The following is a 14,649-nucleotide window of genomic DNA, read 5'->3' on the forward strand; positions in this document are numbered from 1 at the left end:
ATGTGTCTGTTTATCTATGTATGTGCTTATCTGTATGTATGTATATGTGTGTTTATCTGTGTGCCTGTGCTAAATATTTATAATTATTCAAGCAGTATACTGAAGCCAGAGACTGAAATTAAACTCCAGCACTGGAAATCTCAAAGACAAACCCTGGAAAGTAGGAGATCCACGATTCAATCCAGAATCCATTCCATTTTACAGAAGATAGCCTCTGACATGGCTATCAAAATGACAACATATTTTGCGCAGAAATTAATATTTAAAAAATGCAAATATTGAGGCTACAGTTTCACCAATTCAGGCTAGGGTGCTCCGTAACTCCAGATTTTCTCTTGTGTTAAGCAAACCTCTCACCATCAAAAATGCTTCATTCTCACAATTCTTTGAATTACATAAGTCTGGATTCAGATTGCCCACTAGCTTACTGGACACCCAGAAATAATCAGAAACTAATATTAGAGTTTTCAGCCAGATTAAAGTAGCAAAATAAATTTCAATAATAATAATAGGCGTTGTTACTTCTCGGAAGTATTTAATTGAATGATATCACAAACTGCCTGGACATAGGTGTAAAAAGACCATTTTGTGCATGGCTTGGAACCACATAGTGACAGATTACCTCCCCATTCCTTGCCTTCAGACAGGCCAGTCAGATCCAGGCGAGGGATCTCCAGGGATGCACCCGCCTCTGATGTGGCTGCTTCAGGAGTCCTTGGTGCTTTGGCCATGTCGTTTTGACTTGGAGATTCCTGGATTTTCATGGCTGAATTCTGCAATCCAAAATTAAATGAATAAATCAGTCAATAAGAAGGCAGTAGATTAATTCTGGAGACAAACAAGGAGGGAATGCAGAAACTCCTTTCAGCTCGCTCAAGTTCAAAACACACACACACAAAAAAAAAATTCCCCTTATAAACGGCTCCTTGACCCTCCCACTGTGATTAACCGATGGACTGAGAGACGTGGAGACAGCCCTTCTGCCTTGCTGATGATCCTGTCTTTAAAGTGACAGGCAGCTTTTCTCCACCCCTCCACCCCGCCCCCACCAGCTACCCTCCAGCTTGTTTACATCTAACAGTACTTGCCAAGAGAAGCCACTCTGCTCCTTGGAGTCGCCTCTCCTGCTGGGGAGTGGCTTCCTCAGCAAAAACTGTGCAGCGTTTAACATTTACACGCAGCTGGACTGGAAAGCTCCCTCAGCTGTCAGATTTGCAAAGCATTAAAAGAAATAGAAACAGTAAGATTTAAGGGAGGCAACCACTGTTGACTGAGCATGTGTACATGTAAGCAGACATGCACATGCACACACACACACACAGAGAATGATTAATGCCTGCAATACTCTCTGCACATTGGGCAACTTCCTGTGCTGCTGCTGGATGAGGGGGGATAAGCCAGGCTGGGCGTGGAGCTCTATTTATAGATCAGCAACGTGGGCTCTGTACAGCAGCTAATGCTCATAGCACAGGCAATACGTGACTTGCAGGCACCTTTAAACAAAAGAACGGTCTGGTGCTGTGGGACTCTGTGTGCTGGCAAGCAGCCAGTACATGGGCAGGAACAGTCAGCTGCATCTGAAGCTAGCAGCCTCATTGAGCTGCTGGCCGATTAATCGTTTATATAAAATAAAAAGGCCCCAGTGACTCTGACTTGCCTTCAGTTAGTCATATTTCACAAAGATAAATAGTTTAGTGCCAACCCCTGTGATATATCACACTCAATAAATACAAATTGATGGTAATCCATAATTTTATTTGTCTTCTCAAAATATCTTGCAACCACTAGCTTCACTGGGCTAAGTGGGGAAAATGCAACTTGGGGAAGAATAAGTCAGACCCCAATTAGCACCCCGAGAACAACAACTTGCACTTATATAGCGCCTTTAGATAATATTCAGCAAGATTTGGATGTTCTGATGCACGAAGCACAGAAAGTTAACATGCAGGTACATAAAGCCATTAGGAATGAAATTTTTTTTTTAGCCTTTATTGCAAGGCAGCTAGAGTAATAAGAGGGAGGAAGTCTTGCTGAAATTATATAGGATTTTAGGGGCCACATCTGTGTACAGTTTTGGTCTCCTTCCCCAAGGAAGAATATACTTTGAGGCAGTGTAACAAAGATTCACAAGATTGTTCCTGGGATGAGAGGGCTGTCCTAGGAGGGGAGATTGAGCCGAATGGGCCTATACTCTGGAGTTTAGAAGAATGATAGGAGATTTCATTGGAATGTAGAAAATTCTTAGAGGGCTTGCCAGGGTAGATGCTGAAAGGCTGGAGAGGCTAGAACAAGGGGGAATAGTCTCTAAATAAGGGGTCGGCCATTTAGGAGTGAGATGAGAGGAAACTTCTTCACTCAGAGTTGTGGATCTTTAAATACTCTACCCCAGAGGGCTGTGGATGCTCAGTTCATGAATATATTCAAGATTGAAATCGACAGATTTTTGGGCACTCAGGGGATCAAGGGAAATGGGGATAGGACAGGGAAATGGGGATAGGACAGGAAAATGGGAGTTGATGTAGAATATCAGACATTATCTTACTGAATGGCCTACTCCTGCTCCTATTAATTATGCTCTTACTTCCTGAAGTCGTGACAGGCACTACATCAATGCACCTCTTTCCTTTGGGTCTTTATGGCCCCTTTAAGTTTTCTTCGGGCCTCTTCCCATGCTACACCATTCCCATGGCACCACTACTTGCATCTTCCCAGAATCTGCTAGTGGGAAACTCGCTCGGACTTCACCTCAAAATACGTGAAGACCCCAAATCTAAGAAACTAGGCTGGGGTCACGGTGGTCAGGGAGAGTTCTTACTCTAAACTATAAAGGGGCTGGATAAGGAAAACCCGACCCCTCGCTCTGCAAAGTTGCCAAGATTCAGAATGTGCTCAGATTTCATTCTTCAAACAATGCAGGAACGTTTTATTTATTCATTCTCATGATGCGGCCGTTGCTGGCAAGGCCGTCGTTTACTGCGCATCCTTTATTGCCTGAACAACAGTCAAGAGTCAGCCACGCTGGTGTGGGACTAGAGTCACATACAGGCCAGCTCAGCAGGTTTCCTTCCCTAAAGGACATTAGTGAAGCAGTCAATTTTTAAATAATAATCCGACTGCTGCATGGTCACCTTTACGGAATCTAACTTTTTATTTCCAGATTTTTAAAAGCTAAATTCAAAATCTCAAACTGCAACAGTAGGATATGAACACGAGGTTACTTGTCCAGCAACATGACCACTACACTACTGCATTGTGTCAATATAAAAGCTGCAGTGTAACCGGCATAAAAGGATTACTTTGACAAATCACAAAGTAGTCTGGAGATCATGAGCTGCTGTTGATAATTAGCTTCCGCAATCAAAATGTTAGTGTACCTACTTCATCAGATTAAACTCAATTGAAATTTAAGTACTCGCAGCAAGTGGCACAACTTTTAAAGCCAAACAGGGCTGAATTTTATAAGTCGAAAAGAATGGCAGCCAGCCCGCGAAGGCTGCACTCCAAAGCGCCGTTGCAATTCCAAGCCATGGCAGTTCAGTTAAATAGCTGGCATGGGCCGCACCACCACCCCCACCACCACCCGCCCCGCCCCCGAACACGTGGAGGAGGCGGGCTGTCCGTCCCCAGAAATGACGTCAGCTGCCTGTGCGGAGGCACTGATGCCACTTTTAAAGGGCTGTCAGTCCGACCAGGAAATCTAAATAATTGAAGGTAAATGGAATTGATATAAATAAATACATCTCATTTGCCCCTCTTGCCCCCCCCGCAAAACAATTAAATTAATTATTTGCCTTCCCCCCCCGCCAAAATACTTACCTTTACCATTTGACCTTTCCCCCCAAAACTGCGCAAACTTTCACCTACAACCCTTCCCATCATCCTCCACACCCCCATGAGGCTAATTCGATCCCGTTCCCCCCCTCCTCCACCCCCCCACCACTGATAAACTTGCCTCCCCCCAACTCCCCACAAGTGTTCCACCTCGTTTCCCCCGACGGGGATCTGAAGGCGCGGTAGTGCAGGCCGCAGGGCTGAAGTTCACGGCGCGATATCAGGAGGCGATGTGAGATTAATTAATTCAGGTATTATAATTTATTTAAATATTTAAATTGTGGTCCCGTCGCTAAGCAGCAGGGAGGCCACCAAAGAGACCTCGCCGCCGCTGCCGGTAATATCGGGGTGTGCCCTGCTGGCGTCGAGGTCTGTGGCGGGCCTCATCCAGGGCCATCTTCAGGCCACTCCCCCCCCACCACGGATCCCGATGTCGAGGGCTCCTTAAAATCCAGCCCTTAGTCTAAATTTCTGAAAAAACCCAGTGCTGGTGTATTTGTTCATCATAAAGTTTGTGGACTATTTTTAATTAAACGTGTTAACAAACACAAGACTCTGGGATCCACTGTATCTGAATTATTCAGACCAAAATTAACACAAGTTGCAAAGTAAATACATGGGGAGGGGAGGGGGAAGAGCAGCTGCGTAAAGAGCTGTTACAAAACTTGTGGTCAGCCAACTGAATTTCTCCTGCTTGAGGGAGTCGGTTTGGGAAGTTTCCAACAGGTTCCTTCAGCAATAAAAAAGGGAGATGATGATGTTTAAGGCAGAGGTAGACAGCTTCTTGATAAGAAAAAGGGTGAAGGGTTATTGGGGGTAGGTGGTAATGTGGAGAAATCAGTTCAGCCATGAACTTACTGAATGGCGGAGCAGGCTCGAGGGGCCGAGTGGCCTAGTCCTGCTGCTAATCCGTATGTTTGTACGGCTTGCATTTATAAAGCGGGAATCTTGCTTCCCCCCACCCCCACCCCATGAAGATATCTTTCAGTCTTCGGGAAAATGGTCCTCAAGTTATGGTTCTGTTTATTTAACTGTGTTGTTTTTGAAGGACTTCCATTTATTTCGTGCCAGAGCCTGTCACTCGGGGCACCGCTCTGGTGCAGCTGAAATAATCCGCTGTTGGGATCTGCCCATTCCCAAACCATCAGCTCTAATGTAAAGAGGTTACAGTCAAAGCTACAAAGATACCCTCAAAATTAAACAGGCAGTTCAGTCGAGGCCAACGTGCAAAACGGGTCACTTGGGAAAGAAAGGGGAGAAAGTATATTTCAGACTAAGCTTAAACCTTCTGACTCAGAGGCAGTGAGTGCTACCAATGATCTAATTCACCAGTGCTCTTACTGCTATACTCACCATGATTCAGTGCTTTCAGAAGAGAACAGGGAGGGACAATCATTCAACATATGATTACTGTTCAATAGAGATACGGAACTGGATTTTATGGTGGGCAGGGAGGAGCTGTCCACTGGCTGAAAAGTCAGTGGCGATCCTGCCTCCGTCGGGCCTGGGGATCCAGGCCAGAATGGGCGGGACTTCCACCTCATCGAGGCAGGAAATCCCGCTGAATGGAGCGGCTGGCCAATCTGCAGGCTGACAGCTGAGCTTCAGCAGCGTCACTGGGAGCGGTGGCCAGTGCTGGGACAGCAACCCAGCTGAAGAATGAAGATGACAGAGGGCACCGGAAAAGAGGTAGGTTTTTGGAGCCTCGCTGGGCGCAATCGGTTGGGCCCCAGCGAGGCAAGCGGGGATCGGTTGGGGGGGGGGGGGGGGGGCGGTCGTGTTGGGCATTGGAGCTTCGGGGCGTAGACCTCCGTGGGGCACAGGGTGCCCAATAAGGAGGCTCCCCCCACACTCCTGGGCCGCCTACTTTTATCAGGCGTCTTTTCTGAGGTGTCAGCCGCCTGCCGGCCAACCGTAAAATCCCCGTGGTGGAGGCTGTTAATTGGCCACTTAAGGACCTTGATTGGCCTGGGGCTGTTTCTCACCACCGCCGCATGTAAATTGCCAATGGAGGTGGAAGCGGCTCGGGAACGGCCCCCCAGCCTCCCACTCCATTTTGCGCACCACCCCCTTCCCCCAACTCCGCCACCAGCCCACTCTTTTGGGTGGCGTAATGACATTTTAACAGGGTCCACACATGAAACTTTAACCCACCTGCTCTCTCTGCCGATGCTCCCTAACCCATTGGAATTCTATGCCCCAAAGGGCTGCAGATAGTCAGTCGTTGAGTATATTCAAGATAGATTTTTAGATACTATGGGGATAGAGCGGGAAGGTGGAGTTGATGTAGAAGATCAGCCATGATCATGCTGAAGGGCAAAGCAGGCTTGAAGGGCCAAATGGCCTACTCCTGCTCCTATTTCCTATGTTCTTATGAGCTGCTGAGTGTTTCCATCACTTGGATTTTTTTCCCCAGAATGTCAACATCTGCAGCTGATTGCTTGCTTTCTCCTGCTTCTTTCAAGAGTTGCCTCCGCTCACGATTGGACATTGAAGGGGACCCGCAATGCTCAAAGCTGCACCAATAAATCCTATAGCTCCGAGTCTGTACATGTGTAGTAAATTCTTGAGGATTTTATCAGCACGCTAATCTGCCCTGAGGGGTTACAATGCAACTTCTCTCATGGACAAACACAAGATGCCAATTCAACTGCCTCGAAAATTGGTCACGTCATCAATAATTAATAACCTGCCCAGTGGCATATTCTAGGGGAGGGTGAAATTGGTAACAGGTGGTCGTGTAGAACAGGCAACAGCAGATTGGCAGCTGTTACACCCCATAGAAGCCAATAAAAAAAGAAGAAAATCAGGCTTGCAATAAGACATGTTGCCGATTCACGACTGCTTGTGTTGTGCCACCCCGCGTATCCAGTTCCTACCCCACCCCCCCCCCACTGCTGATTTTTACCCGTCATCAATAAAATGCACCTATAGTCGATCCAGGCAAGAGAACTGAATCATCCATTGAATGAAGCAAACAACTTGCATTTATATAGCAACTTCCACGATTTCAGGAAGTCCCAAGGTGCTTTACAGCCAATGAAGTTTTTTTTGAAGTTTAGTCACTGATGTAACGTAGGAAACGCAGCAGCCAATTTGCGCACAGCAAGCCTCCACAAACAATGAGTTACTGACCAGATAATCTGTTTTATTGATGTTGGTTGAGGGGTAAATATTGGCCAAGACAACGGGAACAACTCCCCTGTTTTTCTTTGAACAGTTGCCATGTGATTTTTTAAGTCCAGCTGATGGGGAAGTAACTACATTTCAAAAGTATTTCATAGGCTGTAAAGCACCTTGGGCGTACTAAGGTTGTTAAAGGAGCTATATAAATGCAAATCTTTCTTCCCCATAAGCAAAAGCACGATTTAAAGTATGTACTGAAATACATAAATTGCTCCCAGGAGATTCTAAATTGTTGCTTTAATCCTGAATCAGATCACAAGTTAATTTTCCAGAGTATATCCGAGATTGGGGATTCTGACCAGCTTTCTCTCTTTCTAGTTTGGCTCCAAGATTCACTTCACTAAACAAATATCTTTTATCAGTAGGGTTTGCTTCTGTTGACTAAACTAAGGCTGTAACCTCACAGAATCGTACAGTACAGAAGTAGGCCATTTGGCTCAGCATGCCTGTACTGGCTCTTTGAAAGACCGATCCAATTAGCCCTATTCCCCTGCTCTTTCCCCATATCGCTGCACTTTTTTCCCCTTCTCAAGTATATATCCAATTCCCTTTTGAAAGCTGCCACCACACTTTCAGGCAGTGCATTCCAGGTCATAGCAAACTGCTACTGATAAATATCACTGATTGTCTCCCGACTCCCCATCCCTCATCACCACCGGAAACAGTTTCTCCCTATCTACTCTTATCAAAACACTTCAAAATTTTGAACGCCTCCAGTAAATCTCCTCTTAACCGTGTCTGTTCGAAAAGAACAATTGCAGTTTCTCCAGTCACTCCACATAACTAATCCCTCACCCCCGGTACCATTTTAGTAACTCTCTGCACCTTCTTTCTACAGTGTGATGCCCAGAATTGGTCACAATTCTCCAACTGAGGCATAACTGGTAATTTATAAAGGTTCAGCATAACATTGTTGCTTTTGTATTCAATGCCTCTATTTATAAAGCTCAGGATCCCAGCCTTGGAACCTGGATTCTAAAATGCAAAAACTACCATGTAATAAATTTACAGCAGTAACATGGTTAATGGTAGCTCGAATTATTGCCAAAGTCATTACATATTTCACTTTTAGATTATACTGTAAGAATGCGACTTTGGGAAATAATACTCTCATTACTCACCAGAGTCAGTTTAATATGATCGTAAAAGTCCCCACCACAGGATGCATTTGCATTTTCTTTTCTGAAACGCAAAGCAAATCACATTTAACAGCAAAATGCAAATAAGGGTTACTGGTGTAGTTACTTGTTAACTTAACACAAGCTACTGACCAGGAAGAAAGAATTGGCATTTATGTAGCACCCTTCATAACCTCAGGACACCCCAAAGTATTCACAGCCAACTAAACTCTTTTGCAATATAGGCCAGAATTTTACGTCGGGGCGAAGGCGAGCCCACCTCCACCAGGCCTGGGAGGCACGCAGTGATTTTACATGGCTCAGGCCCTTAATTGGAAGTCCCGCCTCCAGCAGCTACCAGCCAATCAGAGGGCCAGCAGCTCCACAGTCCCAGCAGCGCCGCCGGGAGCAGTGGCCACTACTGGGACTGCACCCAGCTTCAAAAGGACCATGGACGCGGGTGCCGAAAATGCTAAGTGGGATTTCAGGCCTCGCTGGGGACAACTGGCTGGGTGCCGGGGACAATCAGCTGGGCCCCGGCGAGGGGGGTGGGGTCAATCAGAAGAGTTGGGGGAGGTACACCAGCGGGGGTGGTAGAAGCTGCTAGGGGGCCCTCCATGGGGCACGGGGTGCCCGATCAGGAGAACCCCCACCTTGGGCCCACAAGGAGGCTGCTCGGTATTACTGGGTGGCCTCCACAGCTGATAACATTCCCGTCCATCACTAATAATATACCAGTGATCGTAGGAGGAGGCCCTTAAGTGGCAATTAATTGGTTACTTAGGGCCTTAATTGGCCTGGGGCAGGAGGGCCATTTGTCACCTACCCCCACTGCTCATAAAATTGTAGCCTGGACGGGAAGGCGACAGGAACGGCAACCCCCACCTCCCACACAATTTTATCCCCAACCTCCAGGGGAGGGGGGCGTAAAATTCCAGCCATAGCCACTGTTGCAATGTGGGAAATGCAGAAACCAATTTGCACAGGATTCTTCAAACAGAAATGAGATAAGCGACCAAGTATTCTGTTTTTAGTGATGTTGATTGACGGATAAATATTTGCCAGGTCACCAGGGAGAACTCCCCTGCTTCCAATAGTGCCACGGGATCTTTTACATCCTCCTATGAGGGCAGACAGGCCTCAGTCTAACATCTCATCTGAAAGACAGCACCTCTGACAGTGCAGCATTCCCTCAATTCTTCGCTAGTGTCAGCATGGGTTTTGTGCTTGTGTGTAATTTGAACCAACAACCTTGTTTGGTAGTACGGAAGTTGAGTTTTGCTGAAAACAGAAAGATTTTGTCGAAGCTTTTCATCTTGTACTCATCAGGACAATCCACAAGAATACCAATGTAAGGGAAAACAACAAATTTACATTGTATGAGAAGAGGGTGCTGATTGTTCGCAACGGGAAAGGTACAGGCCATATCAGAACAGTGTCCAACATTAGATGTTATTCCGCAACTGGACAACATTTGCTAAATAATCATCAGTGTGCTACAAATTATGCTGACAACCAATTTAAGATTGTCAGTCGGGCTCGCAGTATGCCACATTTGTGCATACTGGAAGCTACATATATTAGTACACAGGGCCCTGTTCTTTCCAGACAGAAAGAACATGTACACACATTGTGCCTGTTTCAGCTAAATAAAGTAAGTGACAGCCATTTGTTCAAGGCAATGCCTTGACCAATCAGAGTCAAGCTGTCTAGTTTAAATTTCAAACAAAGCTTGGCAGTTAACTGTCAGTCACCATAAATCGGTGCATTCTCCACGGCAATGCCTCTACCAATAAGAGTCCACTTGCCAATCAATCAGCACGCTCTTCTCATACAATATAAATTTGTTGCTTTCCCTTACATTGGTATTCCTGCGCATTGTCCTGATGAGTGCAAGACGAGAAGCTTCGACAAAATGTCTCAATTTTCAGCAATAATCTTGTAAATCTGAGGCAAGAGTGCTAACAACTGAGCCACAGCTAAAGACAACAAAAAAACTAACTTAAGAACTCTTACCCAGATAAACTGCAAAACAATTCAATACACCCCGTGACCCGTTGATTTATTTAAAGCTGAGTGAATAGTTCAGTTAAAAGCTTTATTAGCATAGGAGGCAAATAATTGACCGGATTGGTTGCTTGCTTTTGTTCCGTGTATGTGCGATGTCAAGACTTTACAAATACAAAGTGATTCTCGCCAGGATAAACTGAGACATGTGGAAGTGAAGCGTTTACCTTTATGACTTCCTGAGACAAAAGGGGAGGGATCATTTAGCTCTGAACAATCGTGTAACATGGTCAATATCCAATCTTCCTGTTAAAATTTAATTGCTGTGCGTGACCAGTTTGTTTCAGCGCACCATCCTTTTAGATTCGTTTGCGCGGCCACACGTGCACGTTATTTAGCATGCAACAAGGCCTGCGCGGTAGCTTCCAGGCTGCTGCATGGCTGTGTACTGCAGTTTAGTTGTAGTATTGGTGTTATCAGATAGGCCGCCCATTGTACATCCTGCCCAACGTTCCCTTCCATGGTAATTCGATATTGATCCATTTTACAATATCTCCCACAGTTCAGGAGTCTGAACAAAGTAGGGCTGCAATTCCCTATGTTCACCGATTTATCCAAAAAGGAAACATGTGTAAATGGTAGTTCCCTTTGAGTAGTCACCAGAGACACACGGTGTGACAGAAGTCCATTTTTATCTGTAGCTGTCACTATTAAGGTAGCATTTATTGCTTGTCTGACACAGTGGCGTTGTGAGGCTGTGGAATGTTCCACTGGTGCTAAGTGATTAAAGCCAAGACCTTGGCAACATTTAAGAATAGGTAAGATTAGATGGTTGAAGGAAAAGGAGGATGATGAGGTACAGCACAGGCACTGGGATTAGGAATACAGCTTGTGTGGAGGTGAGTTGCTCTTGCAGAGAGCTGGTACAGACACAATGGGCTGAAAGGCCTCCTTCTGTGCTGTAACAATTCTATGATTATGAGGACCAGCAAAGACTGGTTGGACCAAATAGCCTAATTCCCTGTTACAATTTCAAACACAGCCGGAAAGATTTCTGGACGATGGGGTGAAGGTTTTGTTTCAGCTTTGGGCAGTGGTCAAGGCCAGCGGTCATTAGTCCAAGTATAGTGTGACAGTGAGGGTCAGTGCAGGACATGATGTCCTACACTTGACTCAGCCTGACCTGGAGTGCTTGTACTCCTTAGATGTAAACTAGGACTTTATTGCATTACTGGAAGCATGCGTAGGACTGAATGATACCATTCTTTCTTCCAAAGGCACTTGGCACCATTCCAAGCGATTGTGATGACTTCCATCTGGGAGGGCTTAGAGGAAATGTCTCACTGCAAGAATTTATTTGATGAGCTACCAAATGGGGAAGCATGTCTGCTGCTGGAAAGCACCATGAGGTCAAGTTCAAGTCTGAAACACAAGAAGCACAAGCCAGGCCAGGCCAGGCAGAACATCAAGTCCCACGAGCAACTGTTACATCTGGCTGGGTCACCTTGTTGCCCTGAGAAGGCAGTGGTGGTGGGCAGCTGCCTCCTTCTTGGTACAACTGAGTGGGCTTGTTAGGCCACTTCAGAGGGCAGTTGAGAGTCAACTACATTGCTGTGGGTCTGGAGTCATATGTAGGATAGAGCAAGGACAACAGATTTCCTTCCCTAAAGGGCATTTATTGAACCAGATGGGTTTTCATGACAATTGAGGATAGTTTCAAGCCCAAATTTATTAATTACTTGAATCTAAATTCAACCAGCTGCCGTGTTGGGGTTTGAACCTGTATCCCAGGGCATTAGCCTTTGGACTACTAGTTCAGTGATATTACCACTCTGCCACCATCTCCCCCTAAAGAGTTATCCTTCTTTCTCAAAACTGCTGCTCTTCTCCCACTTTCAGCCCTCGTGCAGGCCTGCTGCTCCTCAACACGAGGGCCCTGATTTTGGTTTCTCCTTGATTTTTGGTTGTGTAGTGTGTACCGCTCCCGGACTCCAGGAGTTCACGGGTGGAGGAAGGACTGGATCTGACGGTTCCCTACAGCTCCTATAAACCCTCAGGGTCCTTCAGCCTCCTTGCTTCATGGGCCTTTGGAGTTTCCGCTTGTATGTGGTCAGCCCCTCTGAAGTAAGGTGTCTGTCCCTCAGTTAGCATTTGCCAAGTAACCCATAGATGTCTTGCTCTCTTGAACTGAGAGATGGAAATATAGGGTTAATTTTCTGAATGTACACACACTATAATTTTCCATCGATCAAATGATTGGATGGAAGATGGTAGTGGGCACATGATGACCTGCAATTTCCCAATTTGTGCTCCTAACATGCAAGGCCAAAGAGTGTAAACTTTACTCCTACTTCCAGCCAAGTTTGAGGGTTGCCAACTTTGGTTGGACATATTCCTGGAGGTGTTCTCCAGACCTCCCAACTCCAATTGCCACATCCGGTCCAACAAACTTTAAAAAAAAATCCCCATCTCCAATATTGTTAATAACTAACAAAGGAAACTGTACACAGAAAATGTGAAGAACATAATGTTTTGTTTTTAAGGCCGTTATGATTTCCTCTCCACCTCGGGTGTTGCTTGCAACAGTGAGACTCCAAGGCAATCCTGGAGGGTTGGCAAATAAACTGAGTTCTGAACGCGGTTTTCATTGTGCTTTTTGCTGGTGCTTTAGGTGCAGAAGTTTCAAAACAAAACTTTGAACTTAGAAGGGAGAGTTGCAACCGAGAAACACAAGTGTTGTTTGTCTTCCCCATGGATTCTGCAGCCAAAGGTTTAACATCAACATTCTCAGTGTCTGCAAACACCGTGCATCTTTTTATAAGAACTAGGCCATTCGGCCCCTCAAGCCTGCTCTGCCATTCAATAAGATCATGGCTGATCTGATTGTGGCCTTAACTCCACTTTCCTGCTGGTCCCCATAACCCTTGACTCCCTTATAGATCCATAATCTGTCTAACTCAGCCTTGAATATATTCAATGATCCAGCCTCCACTGCTCTTTGGGGTAGAGAATTCCAAAGATTAATGACTCTCTGACAGAAGAAATTCCTCCTCATCTCTATCTTGAATGAGAGATCCCTTATTTTGAAACTGAGCCCCTTAGTTCTGATTCCCCAATGAGGGGAATCATCCTCTCAGTATCTACCCTCTCAGAATCAATAGCTTCAATACGATCACCTCTCATTCTTCTAAACTCCAATGAGTTTAGGCCCAAGCTGCTGAACCTTTCCACATAAGACAACCCCTCATCCCAGGAATCAGCCTAATGAACCTTCTCAGAACTGCTTCCAATGCAAGTATATCCCTCAAATAAGGCGATCAAAACTGTATGTGATACTGTGTTTTGAACTGTTGGGGTTTGGAACGAGATTTTTTTATTACAATACTGGACAGAGGTAGCAATTGTTTTCCATTCTCAGTAATGTACAGATAATGAGTGGTTATAGTACCAGGGAGGAGGGAAGTAGGAAGATATCTCAGTGGCGATTGTGAGGAATGACGTGGGCAATTTTGGTCATCACACTTTGAGAAGGATGTCAAGGCCTAGGAGAGGGTTCAGAGAAGATTTACCAGAATGACAACAGGGATAAGGGCCAAGGGCCTTCACATATGTGGAGAAACTGGGGAAGCTGCGATTGTTCTCCTTGCAGCAAAGAAGGTTGGTTAAGGGGAGATTTAATAGAGATGTTTAAAATCATGAGGGGTTTTGATAGGGTAGATGGGGAGAAATTGTTTCCACTGGCAGGAGGGCCAATAACCAGAGGACACAGATTTAAAATATTTACCAAAAGAACCAGTGGAACAGATGAGGAGGATTTTCTATGCACTGAGTTATGCTGATCGGGAATGCGCTGCCTGAAAGGGCAGTGGAAGCAGATTCAGCAGTAATTTTCAAAAGGGATATAGACTTAAAAAGGAAAAATTTGTAGAGCTATGGGGAACGAGAAGGGGAGTAGAATTAACTGGATAGCTCTTTCAGAGAGCGGCACGGGTATGGTGAGTCAAATGGCCTCTTTCTGTGCTGTGTGGTCCGATGATACTGTTCTAGCAAGCTGGTCATAGGTTCAAAATGTACCAGGGCAAGTTGTGAAAAGTGAATTCAATAAATCAGGCTAAACACAGGCTAGCACCAGCAAAATAAACTGTTGTAAAAACCCAACTGGCTCATAAATGTCCTTCAAACATGGGAAACCTGCCAGTTCTACCCAGCCTGACCAGTAAGTGATTACAATCTAGAAATGGCTTAGCAAACCATTCATTTGTACAAAAACTCTCAATGGATCTTACAGGACACACAAGAATTTATACTGAGGCAATGTGATGATTAAGAAGGAGTCTTACCCCATTTATTCCTTGCTGACGAGGATACAACAAACCACATAAAAGCACTACTCAATATATTGCAGGCTACAAATGCTGCAGTCATTAAAGGGCACATCACTCAGCAGCTCAGCATGCTGAAAACTTTATGAGACTTGCAGACAGCAGTGAGGCTCAAGCCTTCATTT

General features: G+C 45.4%; 1 protein-coding gene across 5 annotated transcripts in view; it reads right to left on the minus strand.

Moving 5' to 3' along the window:
• Positions 1-14,649, minus strand: part of fam13a (family with sequence similarity 13 member A) — a 256,398-nt gene that overhangs the window by 26,126 nt on the left and 215,623 nt on the right. For all 5 annotated transcript variants that reach the window (XM_068045839.1, XM_068045833.1, XM_068045834.1 and 2 more), the window contains 2 exons: positions 8,139-8,199; positions 623-773 (listed from right to left, as the gene is read on the minus strand). In XM_068045839.1, the coding sequence (XP_067901940.1) occupies positions 623-773; positions 8,139-8,199 (212 nt within the window). The remainder of the gene's footprint in view (positions 1-622; positions 774-8,138; positions 8,200-14,649) is intronic.

This window comes from Heterodontus francisci, chromosome 1 (assembly GCF_036365525.1).
Source record: "Heterodontus francisci isolate sHetFra1 chromosome 1, sHetFra1.hap1, whole genome shotgun sequence".
Taxonomy (NCBI): Eukaryota; Metazoa; Chordata; class Chondrichthyes; order Heterodontiformes; family Heterodontidae; genus Heterodontus; species Heterodontus francisci.